This window comes from Oncorhynchus clarkii, chromosome 9 (assembly GCF_045791955.1).
Source record: "Oncorhynchus clarkii lewisi isolate Uvic-CL-2024 chromosome 9, UVic_Ocla_1.0, whole genome shotgun sequence".
NCBI classification, from domain to species: domain Eukaryota; kingdom Metazoa; phylum Chordata; class Actinopteri; order Salmoniformes; family Salmonidae; genus Oncorhynchus; species Oncorhynchus clarkii.
This window is the reverse complement of record NC_092155.1, coordinates 68,423,574-68,449,858: the sequence shown is the minus strand read 5'-3', so window position 1 is coordinate 68,449,858 and position 26,285 is coordinate 68,423,574. Positions and strand designations below refer to the sequence as shown.

The 26,285-nt window shown below is 49.9% G+C and overlaps 1 protein-coding gene across 1 annotated transcript in view; it reads left to right on the top strand.

Annotated features, from left to right (window-relative positions):
- The first annotated feature begins 15,435 nt into the window (after window positions 1–15,435).
- Window positions 15,436–26,285, top strand: part of LOC139416854 (zinc finger protein 385A-like) — a 153,835-nt gene continuing 142,985 nt past the window's right edge. Inside the window, exon 1 of the mRNA XM_071165990.1 lies at window positions 15,436–15,495. Coding sequence (XP_071022091.1) covers window positions 15,486–15,495 — 10 coding nt within the window. The 5' untranslated portion in view covers window positions 15,436–15,485. The remainder of the gene's footprint in view (window positions 15,496–26,285) is intronic.

Here is a 26,285-nt window from a genome sequence, read left to right as displayed (position 1 = left end):
CCTCTCTTGTCTCACTGTCTCGTTGCTCCCAGAGTCCTCTCCTCTCTTGTCTCTCTGTCTCGTTGCTCCCGGTCCTCTCCTCTCTTGTCTCTCTGTCTCGTTGCTCCCGGGCCTCTCCTCTCTTGTCTCTCTGTCTCGTTGCTCCCAGTCCTCTCCTCTCTTGTCTCTCTGTCTCGTTGCTCCCGGTCCTCTCCTCTCTTCTCTCTGTCTCGTTGCTCCCAGTCCTCTCCTCTCTTGTCTCTCTATCTCGTTGCTCCCAGTCCTCTCCTCTCTTCTCTCTGTCTCGTTGCTCCCAGTCCTCTCCTCTCTTGTCTCTCTGTCTCGTTGCTCCCAGTCCTCTCCTCTCCTGTCTCTCTGTCTCGTTGCTCCCAGTACTCTCCTCTCTTGTCTCTCTGTCTCGTTGCTCCCGGTCCTCTCCTCTCTTCTCTCTGTCTCGCTGCTCCCAGTCCTCTCCTCTCTTGTCTCTCTGTCTCGTTGCTCCCAGTCCTCTCCTCTCTTGTCTCTCCGTCTCGTTGCTCCCAGTCCTCTCCTCTATTGTCTCTCTGTCTCGTTGCTCCCAGTCCTCTCCTCTCTTGTCTCTCTGTCTCGTTGCTCCCGGTCCTCTCCTCTCTTGTCTCTCTGTCTCGTTGCTCCCGGTCCTCTCCTCTCTTGTCTCTCTGTCTCGTTGCTCCCGGTCCTCTCCTCTCTTGTCTCTCTGTCTCGTTGCTCCCAGAGTCCTCTCCTCTCTTGTCTCTCTGTCTCGTTGCTCCCTGTCCTCTCCTCTCTTGTCTCCCTGTCTCGTTGCACCCAGAGTCCTCTCCTCTCCTCTCTTGTCTCGTTGCTCCCAGTCCTCTCCTCTCTCTCTGTCTCATTGCTCCCGGTCCTCTCCTCTCTTGTCTCTCTGTCTCGTTGCTCCCGGTCCTCTCCTCTCTTGTCTCTCTGTCTCGTTGCTCCCAGAGTCCTCTCCTCTCTTGTCTCTCTGTCTCGTTGCTCCCTGTCCTCTCCTCTCTTGTCTCCCTGTCTCGTTGCACCCAGAGTCCTCTCCTCTCGTCTCTCTGTCTCGTTGCACCCAGAGTCCTCTCCTCTCTTGTCTCTCTGTCTCGTTGCTCCCAGTCCTCTCCTCTCTTGTCTCTCTTGTCTCTCTGTCTCGTTGCTCCCAGTCCTCTCCTCTCTTGTCTCTCTGTCTCGTTGCTCCCGGTCCTCTCTGTCTCTTGTCTCTCTGTCTCGTTGCTCCCGGTCCTCTCCTCTCTTGTCTCTCTGTCTCGTTGCTCCCGGTCCTCTCCTCTCTTGTCTCTCTGTCTCGTTGCTCCCAGTCCTCTCCTCTCTTGTCTCTTTGTCTCGTTGCTCCCGGTCCTCTCCTCTCTCGTTGCTCCCAGTCCTCTCCTCTCTTCTCTCTGTCTCGTTGCTCCCAGTCCTCTCCTCTCTTGTCTCTCTGTCTCATTGCTCCCAGTCCTCTCCTCTCCTGTCTCTCTGTCACTTTGCTCCCAGTACTCTCCTCTCTTGTCTCTCTGTCTCGTTGCTCCCGGTCCTCTCCTCTCTTCTCTCTGTCTCGCTGCTCCCAGTCCTCTCCTCTCTTGTCTCTCTGTCTCGTTGCTCCCAGTCCTCTCCTCTCTTGTCTCTCCGTCTCATTGCTCCCAGTCCTCTCCTCTCTTGTCTCTCTGTCTCGTTGCTCCCGGTCCTCTCCTCTCTTGTCTCTCTGTCTCGTTGCTCCCAGTCCTCTCCTCTCTTGTCTCTCTGTCTCGTTGCTCCCGGTCCTCTCCTCTCTTGTCTCGTTGCTCCCAGTCCTCTCCTCTCTCTCTGTCTCGTTGCTCCCAGTCCTCTCCTCTCTTGTCTCTCTGTCTCGTTGTTCCCGGTCCTCTCCTCTCTTGTCTCTCTGTCTCGTTGCTCCCGGTCCTCTCCTCTCTTGTCTCTCTGTCTCGTTGCTCCCGGTCCTCTCCTCTATTGTCTCTCTGTCTCGTTGCTCCCGGTCCTCTCCTCTCTTGTCTCTCTGTCTCGTTGCTCCCGGTCCTCTCCTCTCTTGTCTCTCTGTCTCGTTGCTCCCGGTCCTCTCCTCTCTTGTCTCTCTGTCTCGTTGCTCCCAGTCCTCTCCTCTCTTGTCTCTCTGTCTCATTGCTCCCGGTCCTCTCCTCTCTCGTTGCTCCCAGTCCTCTCCTCTCTTCTCTCTGTCTCGTTGCTCCCAGTCCTCTCCTCTCTTGTCTCTCTGTCTCGTTGCTCCCAGTCCTCTCCTCTCCTGTCTCTCTGTCTCGTTGCTCCCAGTACTCTCCTCTCTTGTCTCTCTGTCTCGTTGCTCCCGGTCCTCTCCTCTCTTCTCTCTGTCTCGCTGCTCCCAGTCCTCTCCTCTCTTGTCTTTCTGTCTCGTTGCTCCCAGTCCTCTCCTCTCTTGTCTCTCCGTCTCGTTGCTCCCAGTCCTCTCCTCTCTTGTCTCTCTGTCTCGTTGCTCCCGGTCCTCTCCTCTCTTGTCTCTCTGTCTCGTTGCTCCCGGTCCTCTCCTCTCTTGTCTCTCTGTCTCGTTGCTCCCGGTCCTCTCCTCTCCTCTCTTCTCTCTGTCTCGTTGCTCCCAGTCCTCTCCTCTCTTGTCTCTCTGTCTCGTTGCTCCCGGTCCTCTCCTCTCTTGTCTCTCTGTCTCGTTGCTCCCGGTCCTCTCCTCTCTTGTCTCTCTGTCTCGTTGCTCCCGGTCCTCTCCTCTCTTGTCTCTCCGTCTCGTTGCTCCCGGTCCTCTCCTCTCTTGTCTCTCTGTCTCGTTGCTCCCAGTCCTCTCCTCTCTTGTCTCTCTGTCTCGTTGCTCCCAGTCCTCTCCTCTCTTGTCTCTCTGTCTCGTTGCTCCCAGAGTCCTCTCTTGTCTCACTGTCTCGTTGCTCCCAGAGTCCTCTCCTCTCTTGTCTCTCTGTCTCGTTGCTCCCAGTCCTCTCCTCTCTTGTCTCTCTGTCTCGTTGCTCCCAGTCCTCTCCTCTCTTGTCTCTCTGTCTCGTTGCTCCCAGAGTCCTCTCTTGTCTCACTGTCTCGTTGCTCCCAGAGTCCTCTCCTCTCTTGTCTCTCTGTCTCGTTGCTCCCGGTCCTCTCCTCTCTTGTCTCTCTGTCTCGTTGCTCCCGGGCCTCTCCTCTCTTGTCTCTCTGTCTCGTTGCTCCCAGTCCTCTCCTCTCTTGTCTCTCTGTCTCTTTGCTCCCGGTCCTCTCCTCTCTTCTCTCTGTCTCGCTGCTCCCAGTCCTCTCCTCTCTTGTCTCTCTGTCTCGTTGCTCCCAGTCCTCTCCTCTCTTGTCTCTCCGTCTCGTTGCTCCCAGTCCTCTCCTCTCTTGTCTCTCTGTCTCGTTGCTCCCAGTCCTCTCCTCTCTTGTCTCTCTGTCTCGTTGCTCCCGGTCCTCTCCTCTCTTGTCTCTCTGTCTCGTTGCTCCCGGTCCTCTCCTCTCTTGTCTCTCTGTCTCGTTGCTCCCGGTCCTCTCCTCTCTTGTCTCGTTGCTCCCAGTCCTCTCCTCTCTCTCTGTCTCATTGCTCCCGGTCCTCTCCTCTCTTGTCTCTCTGTCTCGTTGCTCCCGGTCCTCTCCTCTCTTGTCTCTCTGTCTCGTTGCTCCCAGAGTCCTCTCCTCTCTTGTCTCTCTGTCTCGTTGCTCCCTGTCCTCTCCTCTCTTGTCTCTCTGTCTCGTTGCACCCAGAGTCCTCTCCTCTCGTCTCTCTGTCTCGTTGCACCCAGAGTCCTCTCCTCTCTTGTCTCTTTGTCTCGTTGCTCCCAGTCCTATCCTCTCTTGTCTCTCTGTCTCGTTGCTCCCAGTCCTCTCCTCTCTTGTCTCTCTGTTTCGTTGCTCCCGGTCCTCTCTGTCTCTTGTCTCTCTGTCTCGTTGCTCCCGGTCCTCTCCTCTCTCGTTGCTCCCAGTCCTCTCCTCTCTTCTCTCTGTCTCGTTGCTCCCAGTCCTCTCCTCTCCTGTCTCTCTGTCACTTTGCTCCCAGTACTCTCCTCTCTTGTCTCTCTGTCTCGTTGCTCCCGGTCCTCTCCTCTCTTCTCTCTGTCTCGCTGCTCCCAGTCCTCTCCTCTCTTGTCTCTCTGTCTCGTTGCTCCCAGTCCTCTCCTCTCTTGTCTCATTGCTCCCAGTCCTCTCCTCTCTTGTCTCTCTGTCTCGTTGCTCCCGGTCCTCTCCTCTCTTGTCTCTCTGTCTCGTTGCTCCCGGTCCTCTCCTCTCTTGTCTCTCTGTCTCGTTGCTCCCGGTCCTCTCCTCTCTTGTCTCTCTGTCTCGTTGCTCCCAGTCCTCTCCTCTCTTGTCTCTCTGTCTCGTTGCTCCCGGTCCTCTCCTCTCTTGTCTCGTTGCTCCCAGTCCTCTCCTCTCTCTCTGTCTCGTTGCTCCCAGTCCTCTCCTCTCTTGTCTCTCTGTCTCGTTGCTCCCGGTCCTCTCCTCTCTTGTCTCTCTGTCTCGTTGCTCCCGGTCCTCTCCTCTCTTGTCTCTCTGTCTCGTTGCTCCCGGTCCTCTCCTCTATTGTCTCTCTGTCTCGTTGCTCCCGGTCCTCTCCTCTCTTGTCTCTCTGTCTCGTTGCTCCCGGTCCTCTCCTCTCTTGTCTCTCTGTCTCGTTGCTCCCGGTCCTCTCCTCTCTTGTCTCTCTGTCTCGTTGCTCCCAGTCCTCTCCTCTCTTGTCTCTCTGTCTCGTTGCTCCCGGTCCTCTCCTCTCTCGTTGCTCCCAGTCCTCTCCTCTCTTCTCTCTGTCTCGTTGCTCCCAGTCCTCTCCTCTCTTGTCTCTCTGTCTCGTTGCTCCCGGTCCTCTCCTCTATTGTCTCTCTGTCTCGTTGCTCCCGGTCCTCTCCTCTCTTGTCTCTCTGTCTCGTTGCTCCCGGTCCTCTCCTCTCTTGTCTCTCTGTCTCGTTGCTCCCGGTCCTCTCCTCTCTTGTCTCTCCGTCTCGTTGCTCCCGGTCCTCTCCTCTCTTGTCTCTCTGTCTCGTTGCTCCCGGTCCTCTCTGTCTCGTTTCTCCCAGTCCTCTCCTCTCTTGTCTCTCTGTCTCGTTGCTCCCAGTCCTCTCCTCTCTTGTCTCTCTGTCTCGTTGCTCCCAGTCCTCTCCTCTCTTGTCTCTCTGTCTCGTTGCTCCCGGTCCTCTCCTCTCTTGTCTCTCTGTCTCCTTGCTCCCGGTCCTCTCCTCTCTTGTCTCTCTGTCTCGTTGCTCCCGGTCCTCTCCTCTCTTGTCTCTCTGTCTCGTTGCTCCCGGTCCTCTCCTCTCTTGTCTCTCTGTCTCGTTGCTCCCGGTCCTCTCCTCTCTTGTCTCTCTGTCTCGTTGCTCCCGGTCCTCTCCTCTCTTGTCTCTCTGTCTCGTTGCTCCCAGAGTCCTCTCCTCTCTTGTCTCTCTGTCTCGTTGCTCCCGGTCCTCTCCTCTCTTGTCTCTCCTTCTCGTTGCACCCAGAGTCCTCTCCTCTCTTGTCTCTGTCTCGTTGCTCCCGGGCCTCTCCTCTCTTGTCTCTCTGTCTCGTTGCTCCCAGTCCTCTCCTCTCTTGTCTCTCTGTCTCGTTGCTCCCAGTCCTCTCCTCTCTTGTCTCTCTGTCTCGTTGCTCCCGGTCCTCTCCTCTCTTGTCTCTCTGTCTCGTTGCTCCCAGTCCTCTCCTCTCTTGTCTCTCTGTCTCGTTGCTCCCGGTCCTCTCCTCTCTCGTTGCTCCCAGTCCTCTCCTCTCTTCTCTCTGTCTCGTTGCTCCCAGTCCTCTCCTCTCTTGTCTCTCTGTCTCGTTGCTCCCAGTCCTCTCCTCTCCTGTCTCTCTGTCTCGTTGCTCCCAGTACTCTCCTCTCTTGTCTCTCTGTCTCGTTGCTCCCGGTCCTCTCCTCTCTGTCTCGCTGCTCCCAGTCCTCTCCTCTCTTGTCTCTCTGTCTCGTTGCTCCCAGTCCTCTCCTCTCTTGTCTCTCCGTCTCGTTGCTCCCAGTCCTCTCCTCTCTTGTCTCTCTGTCTCGTTGCTCCCAGTCCTCTCCTCTCTTGTCTCTGTCTCGTTGCTCCCGGTCCTCTCCTCTCTTGTCTCTCTGTCTCGTTGCTCCCGGTCCTCTCCTCTCTTGTCTCTCTGTCTCGTTGCTCCCGGTCCTCTCCTCTATTGTCTCTCTGTCTCGTTGCTCCCGGTCCTCTCCTCTCTTGTCTCTCTGTCTCGTTGCTCCCGGTCCTCTCCTCTCTTGTCTCTCTGTCTCGTTGCTCCCAGAGTCCTCTCCTCTCTTGTCTCTCTGTCTCGTTGCTCCCGGTCCTCTCCTCTCTTGTCTCTCTGTCTCGTTGCTCCCGGTCCTCTCCTCTCTTGTCTCTTCTTCTCGTTGCACCCAGAGTCCTCTCCTCTCTTGTCTCTGTCTCGTTGCTCCCGGGCCTCTCCTCTCTTGTCTCTCTGTCTCGTTGCTCCCAGTCCTCTCCTCTCTTGTCTCTCTGTCTCGTTGCTCCCAGTCCTCTCCTCTCTTGTCTCTCCGTCTCATTGCTCCCAGTCCTCTCCTCTCTTGTCTCTCTGTCTCGTTGCTCCCGGTCCTCTCCTCTCTTGTCTCTCTGTCTCGTTGCTCCCGGTCCTCTCCTCTCTTGTCTCTCTGTCTCGTTGCTCCCGGTCCTCTCCTCTCTTGTCTCTCTGTCTCGTTGCTCCCAGTCCTCTCCTCTCTTGTCTCTCTGTCTCGTTGCTCCCGGTCCTCTCCTCTCTTGTCTCGTTGCTCCCAGTCCTCTCCTCTCTCTCTGTCTCGTTGCTCCCAGTCCTCTCCTCTCTTGTCTCTCTGTCTCGTTGTTCCCGGTCCTCTCCTCTCTTGTCTCTCTGTCTCGTTGCTCCCGGTCCTCTCCTCTCTTGTCTCTCTGTCTCGTTGCTCCCGGTCCTCTCCTCTATTGTCTCTCTGTCTCGTTGCTCCCGGTCCTCTCCTCTCTTGTCTCTCTGTCTCGTTGCTCCCGGTCCTCTCCTCTCTTGTCTCTCTGTCTCGTTGCTCCCGGTCCTCTCCTCTCTTGTCTCTCTGTCTCGTTGCTCCCAGTCCTCTCCTCTCTTGTCTCTCTGTCTCGTTGCTCCCGGTCCTCTCCTCTCTCGTTGCTCCCAGTCCTCTCCTCTCTTCTCTCTGTCTCGTTGCTCCCAGTCCTCTCCTCTCTTGTCTCTCTGTCTCGTTGCTCCCAGTCCTCTCCTCTCCTGTCTCTCTGTCTCGTTGCTCCCAGTACTCTCCTCTCTTGTCTCTCTGTCTCGTTGCTCCCGGTCCTCTCCTCTCTTCTCTCTGTCTCGCTGCTCCCAGTCCTCTCCTCTCTTGTCTCTCCGTCTCGTTGCTCCCAGTCCTCTCCTCTCTTGTCTCTCTGTCTCGTTGCTCCCAGTCCTCTCCTCTCTTGTCTCTCTGTCTCGTTGCTCCCGGTCCTCTCCTCTCTTGTCTCTCTGTCTCGTTGCTCCCGGTCCTCTCCTCTCTTGTCTCTCTGTCTCGTTGCTCCCGGTCCTCTCCTCTCTTGTCTCTCCGTCTCGTTGCTCCCGGTCCTCTCCTCTCTTGTCTCTCTGTCTCGTTGCACCCAGAGTCCTCTCCTCTCTTGTCTCTCTGTCTCGTTGCTCCCGGTCCTCTCTGTCTCGTTTCTCCCAGTCCTCTCCTCTCTTGTCTCTCTGTCTCGTTGCTCCCAGTCCTCTCCTCTCTTGTCTCTCTGTCTCGTTGCTCCCGGTCCTCTCCTCTCTTGTCTCTCTGTCTCCTTGCTCCCGGTCCTCTCCTCTCTTGTCTCTCTGTCTCGTTGCTCCCGGTCCTCTCCTCTATTGTCTCTCTGTCTCGTTGCTCCCGGTCCTCTCCTCTCTTGTCTCTGTCTCGTTGCTCCCGGTCCTCTCCTCTCTTGTCTCTCTGTCTCGTTGCTCCCGGTCCTCTCCTCTCTTGTCTCTCTGTCTCGTTGCTCCCAGAGTCCTCTCCTCTCTTGTCTCTCTGTCTCGTTGCTCCCGGTCCTCTCCTCTCTTGTCTCTCCTTCTCGTTGCACCCAGAGTCCTCTCCTCTCTTGTCTCTGTCTTGTTGCTCCCGGGCCTCTCCTCTCTTGTCTCTCTGTCTCGTTGCTCCCAGTCCTCTCCTCTCTTGTCTCTCTGTCTCGTTGCTCCCAGTCCTCTCCTCTCTTGTCTCTCTGTCTCGTTGCTCCCGGTCCTCTCCTCTCTTGTCTCTCTGTCTCGTTGCTCCCAGTCCTCTCCTCTCTTGTCTCTCTGTCTCGTTGCTCCCAGTCCTCTCCTCTCTTGTCTCTCTGTCTCGTTGCTCCCGGTCCTCTCCTCTCTCGTTGCTCCCAGTCCTCTCCTCTCTTCTCTCTGTCTCGTTGCTCCCAGTCCTCTCCTCTCTTGTCTCTCTGTCTCGTTGCTCCCAGTCCTCTCCTCTCCTGTCTCTCTGTCTCGTTGCTCCCAGTACTCTCCTCTCTTGTCTCTCTGTCTCGTTGCTCCCGGTCCTCTCCTCTCTGTCTCGCTGCTCCCAGTCCTCTCCTCTCTTGTCTCTCTGTCTCGTTGCTCCCAGTCCTCTCCTCTCTTGTCTCTCCGTCTCGTTGCTCCCAGTCCTCTCCTCTCTTGTCTCTCTGTCTCGTTGCTCCCAGTCCTCTCCTCTCTTGTCTCTGTCTCGTTGCTCCCGGTCCTCTCCTCTCTTGTCTCTCTGTCTCGTTGCTCCCGGTCCTCTCCTCTCTTGTCTCTCTGTCTCGTTGCTCCCGGTCCTCTCCTCTATTGTCTCTCTGTCTCGTTGCTCCCGGTCCTCTCCTCTCTTGTCTCTCTGTCTCGTTGCTCCCGGTCCTCTCCTCTCTTGTCTCTCTGTCTCGTTGCTCCCAGAGTCCTCTCCTCTCTTGTCTCTCTGTCTCGTTGCTCCCGGTCCTCTCCTCTCTTGTCTCTCTGTCTCGTTGCTCCCGGTCCTCTCCTCTCTTGTCTCTTCTTCTCGTTGCACCCAGAGTCCTCTCCTCTCTTGTCTCTGTCTCGTTGCTCCCGGGCCTCTCCTCTCTTGTCTCTCTGTCTCGTTGCTCCCAGTCCTCTCCTCTCTTGTCTCTCTGTCTCGTTGCTCCCAGTCCTCTCCTCTCTTGTCTCTCCGTCTCATTGCTCCCAGTCCTCTCCTCTCTTGTCTCTCTGTCTCGTTGCTCCCGGTCCTCTCCTCTCTTGTCTCTCTGTCTCGTTGCTCCCGGTCCTCTCCTCTCTTGTCTCTCTGTCTCGTTGCTCCCGGTCCTCTCCTCTCTTGTCTCTCTGTCTCGTTGCTCCCAGTCCTCTCCTCTCTTGTCTCTCTGTCTCGTTGCTCCCGGTCCTCTCCTCTCTTGTCTCGTTGCTCCCAGTCCTCTCCTCTCTCTCTGTCTCGTTGCTCCCAGTCCTCTCCTCTCTTGTCTCTCTGTCTCGTTGTTCCCGGTCCTCTCCTCTCTTGTCTCTCTGTCTCGTTGCTCCCGGTCCTCTCCTCTCTTGTCTCTCTGTCTCGTTGCTCCCGGTCCTCTCCTCTATTGTCTCTCTGTCTCGTTGCTCCCGGTCCTCTCCTCTCTTGTCTCTCTGTCTCGTTGCTCCCGGTCCTCTCCTCTCTTGTCTCTCTGTCTCGTTGCTCCCGGTCCTCTCCTCTCTTGTCTCTCTGTCTCGTTGCTCCCGGTCCTCTCCTCTCTCGTTGCTCCCAGTCCTCTCCTCTCTTCTCTCTGTCTCGTTGCTCCCAGTCCTCTCCTCTCTTGTCTCTCTGTCTCGTTGCTCCCAGTCCTCTCCTCTCCTGTCTCTCTGTCTCGTTGCTCCCAGTACTCTCCTCTCTTGTCTCTCTGTCTCGTTGCTCCCGGTCCTCTCCTCTCTTCTCTCTGTCTCGCTGCTCCCAGTCCTCTCCTCTCTTGTCTCTCCGTCTCGTTGCTCCCAGTCCTCTCCTCTCTTGTCTCTCTGTCTCGTTGCTCCCAGTCCTCTCCTCTCTTGTCTCTCTGTCTCGTTGCTCCCGGTCCTCTCCTCTCTTGTCTCTCTGTCTCGTTGCTCCCGGTCCTCTCCTCTCTTGTCTCTCTGTCTCGTTGCTCCCGGTCCTCTCCTCTCTTGTCTCTCCGTCTCGTTGCTCCCGGTCCTCTCCTCTCTTGTCTCTCTGTCTCGTTGCACCCAGAGTCCTCTCCTCTCTTGTCTCTCTGTCTCGTTGCTCCCGGTCCTCTCTGTCTCGTTTCTCCCAGTCCTCTCCTCTCTTGTCTCTCTGTCTCGTTGCTCCCAGTCCTCTCCTCTCTTGTCTCTCTGTCTCGTTGCTCCCGGTCCTCTCCTCTCTTGTCTCTCTGTCTCCTTGCTCCCGGTCCTCTCCTCTCTTGTCTCTCTGTCTCGTTGCTCCCGGTCCTCTCCTCTATTGTCTCTCTGTCTCGTTGCTCCCGGTCCTCTCCTCTCTTGTCTCTGTCTCGTTGCTCCCGGTCCTCTCCTCTCTTGTCTCTCTGTCTCGTTGCTCCCGGTCCTCTCCTCTCTTGTCTCTCTGTCTCGTTGCTCCCAGAGTCCTCTCCTCTCTTGTCTCTCTGTCTCGTTGCTCCCGGTCCTCTCCTCTCTTGTCTCTCCTTCTCGTTGCACCCAGAGTCCTCTCCTCTCTTGTCTCTGTCTTGTTGCTCCCGGGCCTCTCCTCTCTTGTCTCTCTGTCTCGTTGCTCCCAGTCCTCTCCTCTCTTGTCTCTCTGTCTCGTTGCTCCCAGTCCTCTCCTCTCTTGTCTCTCTGTCTCGTTGCTCCCGGTCCTCTCCTCTCTTGTCTCTCTGTCTCGTTGCTCCCAGTCCTCTCCTCTCTTGTCTCTCTGTCTCGTTGCTCCCAGTCCTCTCCTCTCTTGTCTCTCTGTCTCGTTGCTCCCGGTCCTCTCCTCTCTCGTTGCTCCCAGTCCTCTCCTCTCTTCTCTCTGTCTCGTTGCTCCCAGTCCTCTCCTCTCTTGTCTCTCTGTCTCGTTGCTCCCAGTCCTCTCCTCTCCTGTCTCTGTCTCGTTGCTCCCAGTACTCTCCTCTCTTGTCTCTCTGTCTCGTTGCTCCCGGTCCTCTCCTCTCTGTCTCGCTGCTCCCAGTCCTCTCCTCTCTTGTCTCTCTGTCTCGTTGCTCCCAGTCCTCTCCTCTCTTGTCTCTCCATCTCGTTGCTCCCAGTCCTCTCCTCTCTTGTCTCTCTGTCTCGTTGCTCCCGGTCCTCTCCTCTCTTGTCTCTCTGTCTCGTTGCTCCCGGTCCTCTCCTCTCTTGTCTTTCTGTCTCGTTGCTCCCGGTCCTCTCCTCTATTGTCTCTCTGTCTCGTTGCTCCCGGTCCTCTCCTCTCTTGTCTCTCTGTCTCGTTGCTCCCGGTCCTCTCCTCTCTTGTCTCTCTGTCTCGTTGCTCCCAGAGTCCTCTCCTCTCTTGTCTCTCTGTCTCGTTGCTCCCGGTCCTCTCCTCTCTTGTCTCTCTGTCTCGTTGCTCCCGGTCCTCTCCTCTCTTGTCTCTCCTTCTCGTTGCACCCAGAGTCCTCTCCTCTCTTGTCTCTGTCTCGTTGCTCCCGGGCCTCTCCTCTCTTGTCTCTCTGTCTCGTTGCTCCCAGTCCTCTCCTCTCTTGTCTCTCTGTCTCGTTGCTCCCAGTCCTCTCCTCTCTTGTCTCTCTGTCTCGTTGCTCCCGGTCCTCTCCTCTCTTGTCTCTCTGTCTCGTTGCTCCCAGTCCTCTCCTCTCTTGTCTCTCTGTCTCGTTGCTCCCGGTCCTCTCCTCTCTCGTTGCTCCCAGTCCTCTCCTCTCTTCTCTCTGTCTCGTTGCTCCCAGTCCTCTCCTCTCTTGTCTCTCTGTCTCGTTGCTCCCAGTCCTCTCCTCTCCTGTCTCTCTGTCTCGTTGCTCCCAGTACTCTCCTCTCTTGTCTCTCTGTCTCGTTGCTCCCGGTCCTCACCTCTCTTCTCTCTGTCTCGCTGCTCCCAGTCCTCTCCTCTCTTGTCTCTCTGTCTCGTTGCTCCCAGTCCTCTCCTCTCTTGTCTCTCCGTCTCGTTGCTCCCAGTCCTCTCCTCTCTTGTCTCTCTGTCTCGTTGCTCCCAGTCCTCTCCTCTCTTGTCTCTCTGTCTCGTTGCTCCCGGTCCTCTCCTCTCTTGTCTCTCTGTCTCGTTGCTCCCGGTCCTCTCCTCTCTTGTCTCTCTGTCTCGTTGCTCCCAGTCCTCTCCTCTCTTGTCTCTCTGTCTCGTTGCTCCCGGTCCTCTCCTCTCTGTCTCGTTGCTCCCAGTCCTCTCCTCTCTCTCTGTCTCGTTGCTCCCGGTCCTCTCCTCTCTTGTCTCTCTGTCTCGTTGTTCCCGGTCCTCTCCTCTCTTGTCTCTCTGTCTCGTTGCTCCCAGAGTCCTCTCCTCTCTTGTCTCTCTGTCTCGTTGCTCCCGGTCCTCTCCTCTCTTGTCTCTCTGTCTCGTTGCACCCAGAGTCCTCTCCTCTCTTGTCTCTCTGTCTCGTTGCTCCCGGTCCTCTCTTCTCTTGTCTCTCTGTCTCGTTGCTCCCAGTCCTCTCCTCTCTTGTCTCTCTGTCTCGTTGCTCCCGGTCCTCTCCTCTCTTGTCTCTCTGTCTCGTTGCTCCCGGTCCTCTCCTCTCTTGTCTCTCTGTCTCGTTGCTCCCGGTCCTCTCCTCTCTTGTCTCTCTGTCTCGTTGCTCCCGGTCCTCTCCTCTCTTGTCTCTCTGTCTCGTTGCTCCCGGTCCTCTCCTCTCTTGTCTCTCTGTCTCGTTGCTCCCGGTCCTCTCCTCTCTTGTCTCTCTGTCTCGTTGCTCCCGGTCCTCTCCTCTCTTGTCTCTCTGTCTCGTTGCTCCCGGTCCTCTCCTCTCTTGTCTCTCCTTCTCGTTGCACCCAGAGTCCTCTCCTCTCTTGTCTCTGTCTCGCTGCTCCCGGGCCTCTCCTCTCTTGTCTCTCTGTCTCGTTGCTCCCAGTCCTCTCCTCTCTTGTCTCTCTGTCTCGTTGCTCCCAGTCCTCTCCTCTCTTGTCTCTCTGTCTCGTTGCTCCCGGGCCTCTCCTCTCTTTTCTATCTGTCTCGTTGCACCCAGAGTCCTCTCCTCTCTTGTCTCTGTCTCGTTGCTCCCTGGCCTCTCCTCTCTTGTCTCTCTGTCTTGTTGCTCCCAGTCCTCTCCTCTCTTGTCTCTCTGTCTCGTTGCTCCCAGTCCTCTCCTCTCTTGTCTCTCTGTCTCGTTGCTCCCGGTCCTCTCCTCTCTTGTCTCTCTGTCTCGTTGCTCCCGGTCCTCTCCTCTCTTGTCTCTCTGTCTCGTTGCTCCCGGTCCTATCCTCTCTTGTCTCTCTGTCTCGTTGCTCTCGGTCCTCTCCTCTCTTGTCTCTCTGTCTCGTTGCTCCCGGGCCTCTCCTCTCTTGTCTCTCTGTCTCGTTGCTCCCGGTCCTCTCCTCTCTTGTCTCTCTGTCTCGTTGCTCCCGGTCCTCTCCTCTCTTGTCTCTCTGTCTCGTTGCTCTCGGTCCTCTCCTCTCTTGTCTCTCTGTCTCGTTGCTCCCGGGCCTCTCCTCTCTTGTCTCTCTGTCTCGTTGCTCCCGGTCCTCTCCTCTCTTGTCTCTCTGTCTCGTTGCTCCCGGTCCTCTCCTCTCTTGTCTCTCTGTCTCGTTGCTCCCAGTCCTCTCCTCTCTTGTCTCGTTGCTCCCGGTCCTCTCCTCTCTTGTCTCTCTGTCTCGTTGCTCCCGGTCCTCTCCTCTCTTGTCTCTCTGTCTCGTTGCTTCCAGAGTCCTCTCCTCTCTCTGTCTCGTTGCTCCCGGTCCTCTCCTCTCTTGTCTCTCTGTCTCATTGCTCCCAGTCCTCTCCTCTCGTCTCTCTGTCTCGTTGCTCCCAGTCCTCTGCTCTCTTGTCTCTCTGTCTCGTTGCTCCCAGTCCTCTCCTCTCTTGTCTCTCTGTCTCGTTTCTCCCGGGCCTCTCCTCTCTTGTCTCTCTATCTCGTTGCTCCCAGTCCTCTCCTCTCTTGTCTCTCTGTCTCGTTGCTCCCGGTCCTCTCCTCTCTTGTCTCTCTGTCTCGTTGCTCCCGGTCCTCTCCTCTCTTGTCTCTCTGTCTCGTTGCTCCCAGAGTCCTCTCCTCTCTTGTCTCTCTGTCTCGTTGCTCCCGGTCCTCTCCTCTCTTGTCTCTCTGTCTCATTGCTCCCGGTCCTCTCCTCTCTTGTCTCTCTGTCTCGTTGTTCCCGGTCCTCTCCTCTCTTGTCTCTCTGTCTCGTTGTTCCCGGTCCTCTCCTCTCTTGTCTCTCTGTCTCGTTGTTCCCGGTCCTCTCCTCTCTTATCTCTCTGTCTCGTTGCTCCCGGTACTCTCCTCTCTTGTCTCTCTGTCTCGTTGCTCCCGGTCCTCTCCTCTCTTGTCTCTCTGTCTCATTGCTCCCGGTCCTCTCCTCTCTTGTCTCTCTGTCTCGTTGCTCCCGGTCCTCTCCTCTCTTGTCTCTCTGTCTCATTGCTCCCGGTCCTCTCCTCTCTTATCTCTCTGTCTCGTTGTTCCCAGTCCTCTCCTCTCTTGTCTCTCTGTCTCCTTGTTCCCAGTCCTCTCCTCTCTTATCTCTCTGTCTCGTTGTTCCCAGTCCTCTCCTCTCTGTCTCGTTGCTCCCAGTCCTCTCCTCTCGTCACTCCACGTCTCTACATCCCTCTTTCTGTTTGCATTTTAGTTTAATCTCTGCCCCTCCTTGCTCTGTCACTTTCTATTCCATCTCTTTTTTTACCCATCCTCCCCTTTTTCTGTCCCTCCATCCAAATCCTGTCCTTTGATGGCAATAGAGCAGGGTGACAGAACGCGTAGCCTGATAGGTTGACGAGTGAGAGGAGGATGGGGAGAAGGAGAGAAAGAGAGGATAAAAGGGTTCATCGATCACATGGAGTCAAAGAACAGAGGAATGAGGGGCAGGGGCGATAAACGATGAGAGAAAGCGACGGACGCAAGCCGACACACGATGCTGTTCATTCCACTGGGCGGAGGAGTGAGGAGAGAGGGTTGGGGGCGGAGGAGTGAGGAGAGAGGGGTGGGGGCGGAGATAGAGTGGGACACACACATACATTATTAGTCCAGTGCTGTCTCCTTCATGACTTACTCTGCATGATGACAAATGCCTGCTGCTGCTCCCATTGGTCGAGGCTGCCTCCAATCAGAGCACACTTAGCACAGACATGTAAGGTTTCTTTAGATTATACATAACCCCAAAAATAAGAAGAGAGAGAGAGAGAGAGAGAGAGAGAGAGAGAGAGAGAGACCAGTTTGACACCAAGGCATTCCCATCTCAGAAATGTTCCCACTGAACAGATATAGCTTGTCAGCTGTGTTGGAGACCATCACATTTTCTGGCTTCTCTGGAGTAGAAGATCTAGATGAAGCTGCTTTTCATTCTGTCATTAGGTAGTTCAACTTTGGCCAGTAGCTCCCCCTCCCTCTTGTTTCTGACGCACCCCAACCCCGAGGCTTATCTGAGACAGACAGGCAGCACAACTGCACCAGCATTACCCCCCCCCCCCCCCTCCTCCTCACATACTGTTAATCACCTGGTGAGGGCGGACGCAAGGCAAAGCGAGGGACAGACAGACAGCGTGTGCAGTGGTAGCAGGTGGTAGTAGCAGCAGTCTCCGCTGAGAGCGAGAGAGAGAGAGAGAGAGAGAGACGAGCGGAAAAAATAAGAAAACAATTTGGAGCCATTGTCCCTTCGGAGAGACGGGGAAACGAGGGAGCACTGTTAAACGATAGGAGCAGAGAGAACGAAAAGCCAGGATGATTTTGGGTGAGTTGTTGTTGTTTTCCTCTGCGTCTTGATATTTTTGGGGAGGTCAAATGTTTCTGTTGTATCATCAGGCATTCTTCAAAACTTGATTTATTTATCATAGTCTCATCCACTCAACGTCTCCACAACGCTCAAGCTATCTGTCGTAGTGTTATTGAAGTGTTATAAAATCAGAAATTGTAGACCTCTACAAGTCTGCTTCATCCTTGGGAGCAATTTCCAAACACCTGAAGGTACCATATACCAGCAAAAATGTAGCCTATGGATTATTATGATTATAGTAAAAGTCAAAAGCATCTATTTGCCAGACATGGCAGACAGATAACAGGAGAGGTCAAAGTGTGTTGTGTTGGAAGCATATCATTAAGATGTGTTTGGTCACATGACATGACCATGCTTCAGCTCTCTCCTGTCCTCTTCTCTCCTATCATGTCCTCTCCTCTTCTCTTCTCTCCTTTCCTCTCCTATCCTGTCTTCTCCTGTCCTCTCCTATCCTGTCCTCTCCTGTCCTCTCCTCTTCTCTCCTGTCCTCTCCTCTTCTCTCCTGTCCTCTCCTATCCTCTCCTGTCCTCTCCTATCCTCTCCTGTCCTCTCCTATCCTCTCCTGTCCTCTCGTATCCTCTTCAGCATGATTTAGTATTCTAGTCTCATAGTCCACACGTGGGTGAGGGGAGACAGAAGCCTTCCTTCCAGTCTCTCTGCTAGTCCGTCTGTACTAACTCTACTGCTGCTAGTCCGTCTGTATTAACTCTACTGCTGCTAGTCCGTCTGTACTAACTCTACTGCTGCTGGTCCGTCTGTACTAACTCTACTGCTGCTAGTCGGTCTGTACTAACTCTACTGCTGCTAGTCGGTCTGTACTAACTCTACTGCTGCTAGTCCGTCTGTACTAACTCTACTGCTGCTAGTCCGTCTGTACTAACTCTACTGCTGCTAGTCCGTCTGTACTAACTCTACTGCTGCTAGTCCGTCTGTACTAACTCTACTGCTGCTAGTCCGTCTGTATTAACTCTACTGCTGCTAGTCCGTCTGTACTAACTCTACTGCTGCTAGTCGGTCTGTACTAACTCTACTGCTGCTAGTCGGTCTGTACTAACTCTACTGCTGCTAGTCGGTCTGTACTAACTCTACTGCTGCTAGTCCGTCTGTACTAACTCTACTGCTGCTAGTCCGTCTGTACTAACTCTACTGCTGCTAGTCCGTCTGTACTAACTCTACTGCTGCTAGTCCGTCTGTACTAACTCTACTGCTGCTAGTCCGTCTGTACTAACTCTACTGCTGCTGGTCCGTCTGTACTAACTCTACTGCTGCTGGTCCGTCTGTACTAACTCTACTGCTGCTGGTCCGTCTGTACTAAATCTACTGCTGCTAGTCGGTCTGTACTAACTCTACTGCTGCTAGTCCGTCAGTACTAACTCTACTGCTGCTAGTCCGTCTGTACTAACTCTACTGCTGCTAGTCCGTCTGTACTAACTCTACTGCTGCTAGTCGGTCTGTACTAACTCTACTGCTGCTAGTCGGTCTGTACTAACTCTACTGCTGCTAGTCGGTCTGTACTAACTCTACTGCTGCTAGTCGGTCTGTACTAACTCTACTGCTGCTAGTCGGTCTGTACTAACTCTACTGCTGCTAGTCCGTCTGTACTAACTCTACTGCTGCTAGTCCGTCTGTACTAACTCTACTGCTGCTAGTCCGTCTGTACTAACTCTACTGCTGCTAGTCCGTCTGTACTAACTCTACTGCTGCTGCAGGGGATTGGAGCTCTGCTACTGAAACCCTGTAAGTCACCATGTTTCATAGACTGTGTGTGGGTGTGTGTTGCAGGTTAACTGTTTGCTAGTGTGAGGAAGAAGCATGTGTCAAAAATATGTATTTTGTTGTGTGTGTTGTGTCGTGAGAGACACTGTGTGTGTTATGTACTGTATACGTGTCAGTCTTTTAGCTGCGCTGTGTGTGTGTGTGTGTGTGTGTGTGTGTGCACGTGTGTGTGTGTGCGTAGTGTGTGTGTGTGTGTGTGCGTAATGTGTGTGTGTGTGTGTGTGCGCGTGTATTGCTATGTGCTCTGGCTCAGGATTGGCCACATTTAAACATTTAAAACACATTTAAAACACATGACTTTACATTTAAAACACATGACTTTACATTTAAAACACATGACTTTACATTTAAAACACATGACTTTACATTTAAAACACATGCCTTTACATTTAAAACACATGACTTTACATTTAAAACACATGCCTTTACATTTAAAACACATGCCTTTACATTTAAAACACATGACTTTACATTTAAAACACATGACTTTACATTTAAAACACATGACTTTACATTTAAAACACATGACTTTACATTTAAAACACATGACTTTACATTTAAACACATGACTTTACATTTAAAACACATGACTTTACATTTAAAACACATTTAAAACACATGCCTTTACATTTAAAACACATGCCTTTACATTTAAAACATGACTTTACATTTAAAACGCATGACTTTACATTTAAAATGCATTTAAAACATGACTTTACATTTAAAACACATGCCTTTACATTTAAAACACATGACTTTACATTTAAAACACATTTAAAACACATGACTTTACATTTAAAACACATGACTTTACATTTAAAACACATGACTTTACATTTAAAACACATGACTTTACATTTAAAACACATGCCTTTACATTTAAAACACATGCCTTTACATTTAAAACACATGCCTTTACATTTAAAACACATTACTGTACATTTAAAACACATGACTTTACATTTAAAACACATTTAAAACACATGCCTTTACATTTAAAACACATGCCTTTACATTTAAAACACATGACTTTACATTTAAAACACATGACTTTACATTTAAAACACATTACTTTACATTTAAAATGCATTTAAAACACATGACTTTACATTTAAAACACATGCCTTTACATTTAAAACACATGACTTTACATTTAAAACACATTACTTTACATTTAAAATGCATTTAAAACACATGACTTTACATTTAAAACACATGCCTTTACATGCCTTTACATTTAAAACACATGACTTTACATTTAAAACACATGCCTTTACATTTAAAACACATGACTTTACATTTAAAACACATGACTTTACATTTAAAACACATGCCTTTACATTTAAAACACATGACTTTACATTTAAAACACATTTAAAACACATGCCTTTACATTTAAAACACATGACTTTACATTTAAAATGCATTTAAAACACATGCCTTTACATTTAAAACACATGCCTTTACATTTAAAACACATGTCTTTACATTTAAAACACATGCCTTTACATTTAAAACACATGACTTTACATTTAAAACACATGCCTTTACATTTAAAACACATGACTTTACATTTAAAACACATGCCTTTACATTTAAAACACATGCCTTTACATTTAAAACACATGACTTTACATTTAAAACACATGACTTTACATTTAAAACACATGACTTTACATTTAAAACACATGACTTTACATTTAAAACACATGACTTTACATTTAAACACATGACTTTACATTTAAAACACATGACTTTACATTTAAAACACATTTAAAACACATGCCTTTACATTTAAAACACATGCCTTTACATTTAAAACGCATGACTTTACATTTAAAATGCATTTAAAACATGACTTTACATTTAAAACACATGCCTTTACATTTAAAACACATGACTTTACATTTAAAACACATTTAAAACACATTACTTTACATTTAAAACACATGACTTTACATTTAAAACACATGACTTTACATTTAAAACACATGACTTTACATTTAAAACACATGCCTTTACATTTAAAACACATGCCTTTACATTTAAAACACATGCCTTTACATTTAAAACACATTACTGTACATTTAAAACACATGACTTTACATTTAAAACACATTTAAAACACATGCCTTTACATTTAAAACACATGCCTTTACATTTAAAACACATGACTTTACATTTAAAACACATGACTTTACATTTAAAACACATTACTTTACATTTAAAATGCATTTAAAACACATGACTTTACATTTAAAACACATGCCTTTACATTTAAAACACATGACTTTACATTTAAAACACATTACTTTACATTTAAAATGCATTTAAAACACATGACTTTACATTTAAAACACATGCCTTTACATTTAAAACACATGACTTTACATTTAAAACACATGCCTTTACATTTAAAACACATGACTTTACATTTAAAACACATGACTTTACATTTAAAACACATGCCTTTACATTTAAAACACATGACTTTACATTTAAAACACATTTAAAACACATGCCTTTACATTTAAAACACATGACTTTACATTTAAAATGCATTTAAAACACATGCCTTTACATTTAAAACACATGCCTTTACATTTAAAACACATGTCTTTACATTTAAAACACATGTCTTTACATTTAAAACACATGCCTTTACATTTAAAACACATGACTTTACATTTAAAACACATGCCTTTACATTTAAAACACATGCCTTTACATTTAAAACACATGCCTTTACATTTAAAACACATGACTTTACATTTAAAACACATGCCTTTACATTTAAAACACATTTAAAACACATGCCTTTACATTTAAAACACATTTAAAACACATGACTTTACATTTAAAACACATGACTTTACATTTAAAACACATGACTTTACATTTAAAACACATGACTTTACATTTAAAACACATGCCTTTACATTTAAAACACATGCCTTTACATTTAAAACACATGACTTTACATTTAAAACACATGCCTTTACATTTAAAACACATGACTTTACATTTAAAACACATGCCTTTACATTTAAAACACATGCCTCCTCTCCTCCAGTCCTCTCCTCCCCTCCTCTCTTCTCCTCCCCTCCTCTCCTCTGCTCTTCTTCTCCGCTCCTCCCCTCCGCTCCCACCTCCGCTCCCACCTCTGCTTCTCTCCTCCACTTCTCTCCACTCCTCCGCTCCTCCACTCCTCTTCTCCTTACCTCTGCTCTTCTCCTCCCCTCCGCTCCTCCCTCCCCTTCTCTCCTCCACTTCTCTCCACTCCTCCGCTCCTCCCCTCCACTTCTCGCCTCTGCTCTTCTCCTCCACTCCTCTACTCCTCTCCTCTGTTCCACTCCTCTGCTCCTCTCCTCTGTTCCACTCCTCTGCTCCTCTTCTCCACTCCTCTGTTACTCTCCTCTGTTACTCTCCTCTGTTACTCTCCTCTGTTACTCTCCTCTTCTCCACTCCTCTTCTCCACTCCTCTTCTCCACTCCTCCTCTCCTCCACTCCTCTTCTCCACTCCTATTCTCCACTTCTCTGTTACTCTCCTCTGTTACTCTCCTCTTCTCCACTCCTCCTCTCCTCCAGTCCTCTCCTCCCGTCCTCTCTTCTCCTCCCCTCCTCTCCTCTGCTCTTCTTCTCCGCTCCTCCCCTCCGCTCCCACCTCCGCTCCCACCTCTGCTTCTCTCCTCCGCTTCTCTCCACTCCTCCGCTCCTCCCCTCTGCTTCTCTCCTCTGCTCTTCTCCTCTGCTCCTCTCCTCTGTTCCACTCCTCTGCTCCTCTCCTCTGTTCCACTCCTCTGCTCCTCTTCTCCACTCCTCTGTTACTCTCCTCTGTTACTCTCCTCTTCTCCACTCATCTTCTCCACTCCTCCACTCCACTCCTCTGCTCCTCTTCTCCACTCCTCTGTTACTCTCCTCTGTTACTCTCCTCTTCTCCACTCCTCCTCTCCTCCACTCCTCTGTTCCACTCCTCTGTTCCACTCCTCTGTTCCACTCCTCTTCTCCACTCCTCTTCTCCACTCCTCTTCTCCTCTCCTCTTCTCCACTCCTCTCCTCTGTTCCACTCCTCTGTTACTCTCCTCTCCTCCACTCCTCTGCTACTCTCCTCTGTTACTCTCCTCTGTTCCACTCCTCTGTTCCACTCCTCTGTTACTCTCCTCTGTTCCACTCCTCTGTTCCACTCCTCTGTTCCACTCCTCTGTTCCACTCCTCTGTTACTCTCCTCTGTTCCACTCCTCTGTTCCACTCATCTGTTCCACTCCTCTGTTACTCTCCTCTCCTCCACTCCTCTGTTCCACTCCTCTGTTCCACTCCTCTGTTCCACTCCTCTGTTCCACTCCTCTGTTCCACTCCTCTGTTCCACTCCTCTGTTACTCTCCTCTGTTCCACTCCTCTGTTCCACTCCTCTGTTCCACTCCTCTGTTCCACTCCTCTGTTCCACTCCTCTGTTACTCTCCTCTCCTCCACTCCTCTGCTACTCTCCTCTGTTCCACTCCTGTGTTACTCTCCTCTCCTCCACTCCTCTGCTACTCTCCTCTGTTCCACTCCTCTGTTCCACTCCTGTGTTACTCTCCTCTCCTCCACTCCTCTGCTACTCTCCTCTGTTCCACTCCTCTGCTCCTCTCCTCCGCACCCCGCCAGGCATGTTTTTCAAGGAGACTGATTATAGGGAGTTTTGACGTCTGAGGTGTGTGTGTGTGTGTCATCATAATGCGTACTTAATGTCTGGTGAACATGTTATATCTGACTGATATGTGTTCTGTCTCTAGCTGTAATGTACCATCTGAGTATTGGTTTATTCTCCTTTCTGAAAGAGGGGATCTCTGTGTGTGTGTGTGTATGTGTAGGCCCAGCTAAATGAGGTTGAGACATAACATGTGTTAAGAGCATCATTAACCCTCTAACTACAGCTGTCTCACTCCAGACTAATTGCTCTGATCTGTACGTGGAACTTTCTGCTTGATGATGTGACAATTAGTTCTGCTCCTCATATAGAAGGATAGAATGGGCTGACTCTACTCATCACGTTTCTATTCTATAATACTCAGTTATACTCTCTTCTATATTGATCACCTATATAGTAGTACATTCATTTCATTATTGCCATTAGATTATGAAACATGTATCACACTAATGCAACCTAAATAGCTGACAGTGATTTATCATGAATATGTAAAAGCCTAGTGTGGTAGGTCTATAATAGCATTCACGCTGTGTATGTGTGAGGTTCTGTGAGGAGATCAGTATGGTGTTGTGTGGTGCAAATGGACCAGATTGAAAGTTTGCATCCAAAATGACATCCTTTTCTCTACATAGTGGGAGTACGCCCATAGGGCTCTGATCAAAAGTAGTGCACTATATAGGGAATACTGTGCTATTTAGGCTGGGAACAAAGGGCTCTTACAGGGTGATGATACACCTCTGAGATGCAGGACCTGAAGGGGTTTCATCACGGCCTGTGAAATCTCATCATGGATGAGGCTCAACAATCAGACTCCATCATTTTGTTGTCGATTGCATCTCAACTGTTTTGTTCATTATTTTAGAAAAAATATGTTTGAACCTTTATTGAACTAGGCAAGTCAGTCAAGAACAAATTCTTATTTTCAATGACAGCCTAGGAACAGTGAGTTAACTACCTTGTTCAGGGGCAGAACGACAGATGTCCTACCTTGTCAGCTCGGGGATTCGATCTTGCAACCTTTCGGTTCCTAGTCCAACGCTCTAACCACTAGGCTACCTGCCACACCAAAGGATTGTTTGTCTTGCGTATCTCACAGTTTTGTGTCGAGACACTCAACATTTTCCTGGGTAAAATTCGGCTCTGTTTGATATGGTGATTTGGCTGTGAAGCATTTTTACATACTTACTTTACCAGTACTACCTCTGCTGCACCGTCTGGTCTTGGGATTTCTCCCTGATACCAGGATTCAGATATCACTCTGTTTAGCTCTGACAACATATCTGTATGACAGGGTGACACATTTCATTAGACAAGATATGAAAAAGAAAACAAAATGTGTGTGTGTGTGTGTAGTACAGTGTGTGTGTAGTACAGTGTGTATGTGTGTGTAGTACAGTGTGTGTGTGTGTGTAGTACAGTGTGTATGTGTGTGTGTAGTACAGTGTATGTGTGTGTGTAGTACAGTGTGTGTGTGTGTGTGTGTAGTACAATGTGTATGTGTGTGTGTGTGTAGTACAATGTGTATGTGTGTGTGTGTGTAGTACAGTGTGTATGTGTGTGTGTGTGTGTAGTACAATGTGTGTGTGTGTGTGTAGTACAGTGTGTATGTGTGTGTGTGTGTGTGTGTGTGTGTGTAGTACAGTGTGTGTGTGTGTGTGTGTGTGTGTGTGTGTGTGTGTGTAGTACAGTGTGTGTGTAGTACAGTGTGTGTGTAGTACTGTGTGTGTGTGTGTGTAGTACAGTGTGTATGTGTGTGTGTGTGTAGTACAGTGTGTATGTGTGTGTAGTACAGTGTGTATGTGTGTGTAGTACAGTGTGTATGTGTGTGTAGTACAGTGTGTATGTGTGTGTAGTACAGTGTGTGTGTGTGTGTGTGTGTGTGTGTGTGTAGTACAGTGTGTGTGTGTGTGTGTGTAGTACAGTGTGTGTGTGTGTGTGTGTGTGTAGTAGTGTGTGTGTGTGTGTGTGTGTGTAGTACAGTGTGTATGTGTGTGTAGTACAGTGTGTGTGTGTGTAGTACAGTGTGTGTGTGTGTGTAGTACAGTGTGTGTGTGTGTGTAGTACAGTGTGTATGTGTGTGTAGTACAGTGTGTATGTGTGTGTAGTACAGTGTGTATGTGTGTGTAGTACAGTGTGTATGTGTGTGTAGTACAGTGTGTGTGTGTGTAGTACATCGTGTGTGTGTGTGTGTAGTACAGTATGTATGTGTGTGTAGTACAGTGTGTATGTGTGTGTAGTACAGTGTGTGTGTGTGTGTGTAGTACAGTGTGTATGTGTGTGTGTGTGTGTAGTACAGTATGTATGTGTGTGTGTGTAGTACAGTGTGTGTAGTACAGTGTGTGTAGTACAGTGTGTGTGTGTAGTACAGTGTGTGTGTGTAGTACAGTGTGTGTGTGTGTAGTACATCGTGTGTGTGTGTGTGTGTGTAGTACAGTGTGTGTAGTACAGTGTGTGTGTAGTACAGTGTGTGTGTAGTACTGTGTGTGTGTGTGTAGTACAGTGTGTGTGTGTGTGTAGTACAGTGTGTATGTGTGTGTAGTACAGTGTGTATGTGTGTGTAGTACAGTGTGTGTGTGTGTGTGTGTAGTACAGTGTGTGTGTGTGTAGTACAGTGTGTGTGTGTGTGTGTGTGTGTGTAGTACAGTGTGTGTGTGTGTGTGTAGTACAGTGTGTGTGTGTGTGTAGTACAGTGTGTGTGTGTAGTACAGTGTGTGTGTGTGTGTGTAGTACAGTGTGTATGTGTGTGTAGTACAGTGTGTGTGTGTGTGTAGTACAGTGTGTGTGTGTGTAGTACAGTGTGTGTGTGTGTGTAGTACAGTGTGTGTGTGTGTAGTACAGTGTGTGTGTGTGTGTGTAGTACATCGTGTGTGTGTGTGTAGTACATCGTGTGTGTGTGTAGTACAGTGTGTATGTGTGTGTAGTACAGTGTGTGTGTGTGTGTAGTACAGTGTGTGTGTGTGTAGTACAGTGTGTGTGTGTGTAGTACAGTGTGTGTGTGTGTAGTACAGTGTGTGTGTGTGTAGTACATTGTGTGTGTGTGTGTAGTACAGTGTGTATGTGTGTGTGTGTGTGTGTAGTACAGTGTGTATGTGTGTGTAGTACAGTGTGTATGTGTGTGTAGTACAGCGTGTGTGTGTGTGTGTGTGTGTAGTACAGTGTGTGTAGTACTGTGTGTGTGTGTGTGTGTGTAGTACAGTGTGTGTGTGTGTGTGTGTGTGTAGTACAGTGTGTATGTGTGTGTGTGTGTGTGTGTGTGTGTGTGTAGTACAGTGTGTATAGTACAGTGTGTGTGTGTGTGTGTGTGTGTGTGTGTGTAGTACAGTGTGTATGTGTGTGTAGTACAGTGTGTGTGTGTGTGTGTAGTACAGTGTGTATGTGTGTGTAGTACAGTGTGTATGTGTGTGTAGTACAGTGTGTATGTGTGTAGTACAGTGTGTGTGTGTGTGTAGTACATCGTGTGTGTGTGTGTAGTACATTGTGTGTGTGTGTGTGTGTGTGTGTAGTACAGTGTGTATGTGTGTGTAGTACAGTGTGTATGTGTGTGTAGTACAGTGTGTATGTGTGTGTAGTACAGTGTGTATGTGGGTGTAGTACAGTGTGTATGTGTGTAGTACAGTGTGTATGTGTGTAGTACAGTGTGTGTATGTGTGTAGTACATCGTGTGTGTGTGTGTAGTACATCGTGTGTGTGTGTGTGTGTGTGTGTGTAGTACAGTGTGTATGTGTGTGTAGTACAGTGTGTATGTGTGTGTAGTACAGTGTGTATGTGTGTGTAGTACAGTGTGTATGTGTGTTTAGTACAGTGTGTATGTGTGTGTGTGTGTGTGTGTGTGTGTGTGTGTGTAGTACAGTGTGTGTGTGTATGTGTGTGTGTGTGTATGTGTGTGTGTAGTACAGTGTGTATGTGTGTGTGTGTGTGTAGTACAGTATGTATGTGTGTGTAGTACAGTGTGTATGTGTGTAGTACAGTGTGTGTGTGTGTGTGTAGTACAGTGTGTATGTGTGTGTAGTACAGTGTGTGTGTGTGTGTAGTACAGTGTGTATGTGTGTGTAGTACAGTGTGTATGTGTGTAGTACAGTGTGTATGTGTGTAGTACAGTGTGTGTGTGTGTAGTACATCGTGTGTGTGTGTGTAGTACATTGTGTGTGTGTGTGTGTGTGTGTGTGTAGTACAGTGTGTATGTGTGTGTAGTACAGTGTGTATGTGTGTGTAGTACAGTGTGTATGTGTGTGTAGTACAGTGTGTATGTGTGTGTAGTACAGTGTGTATGTGTGTAGTACAGTGT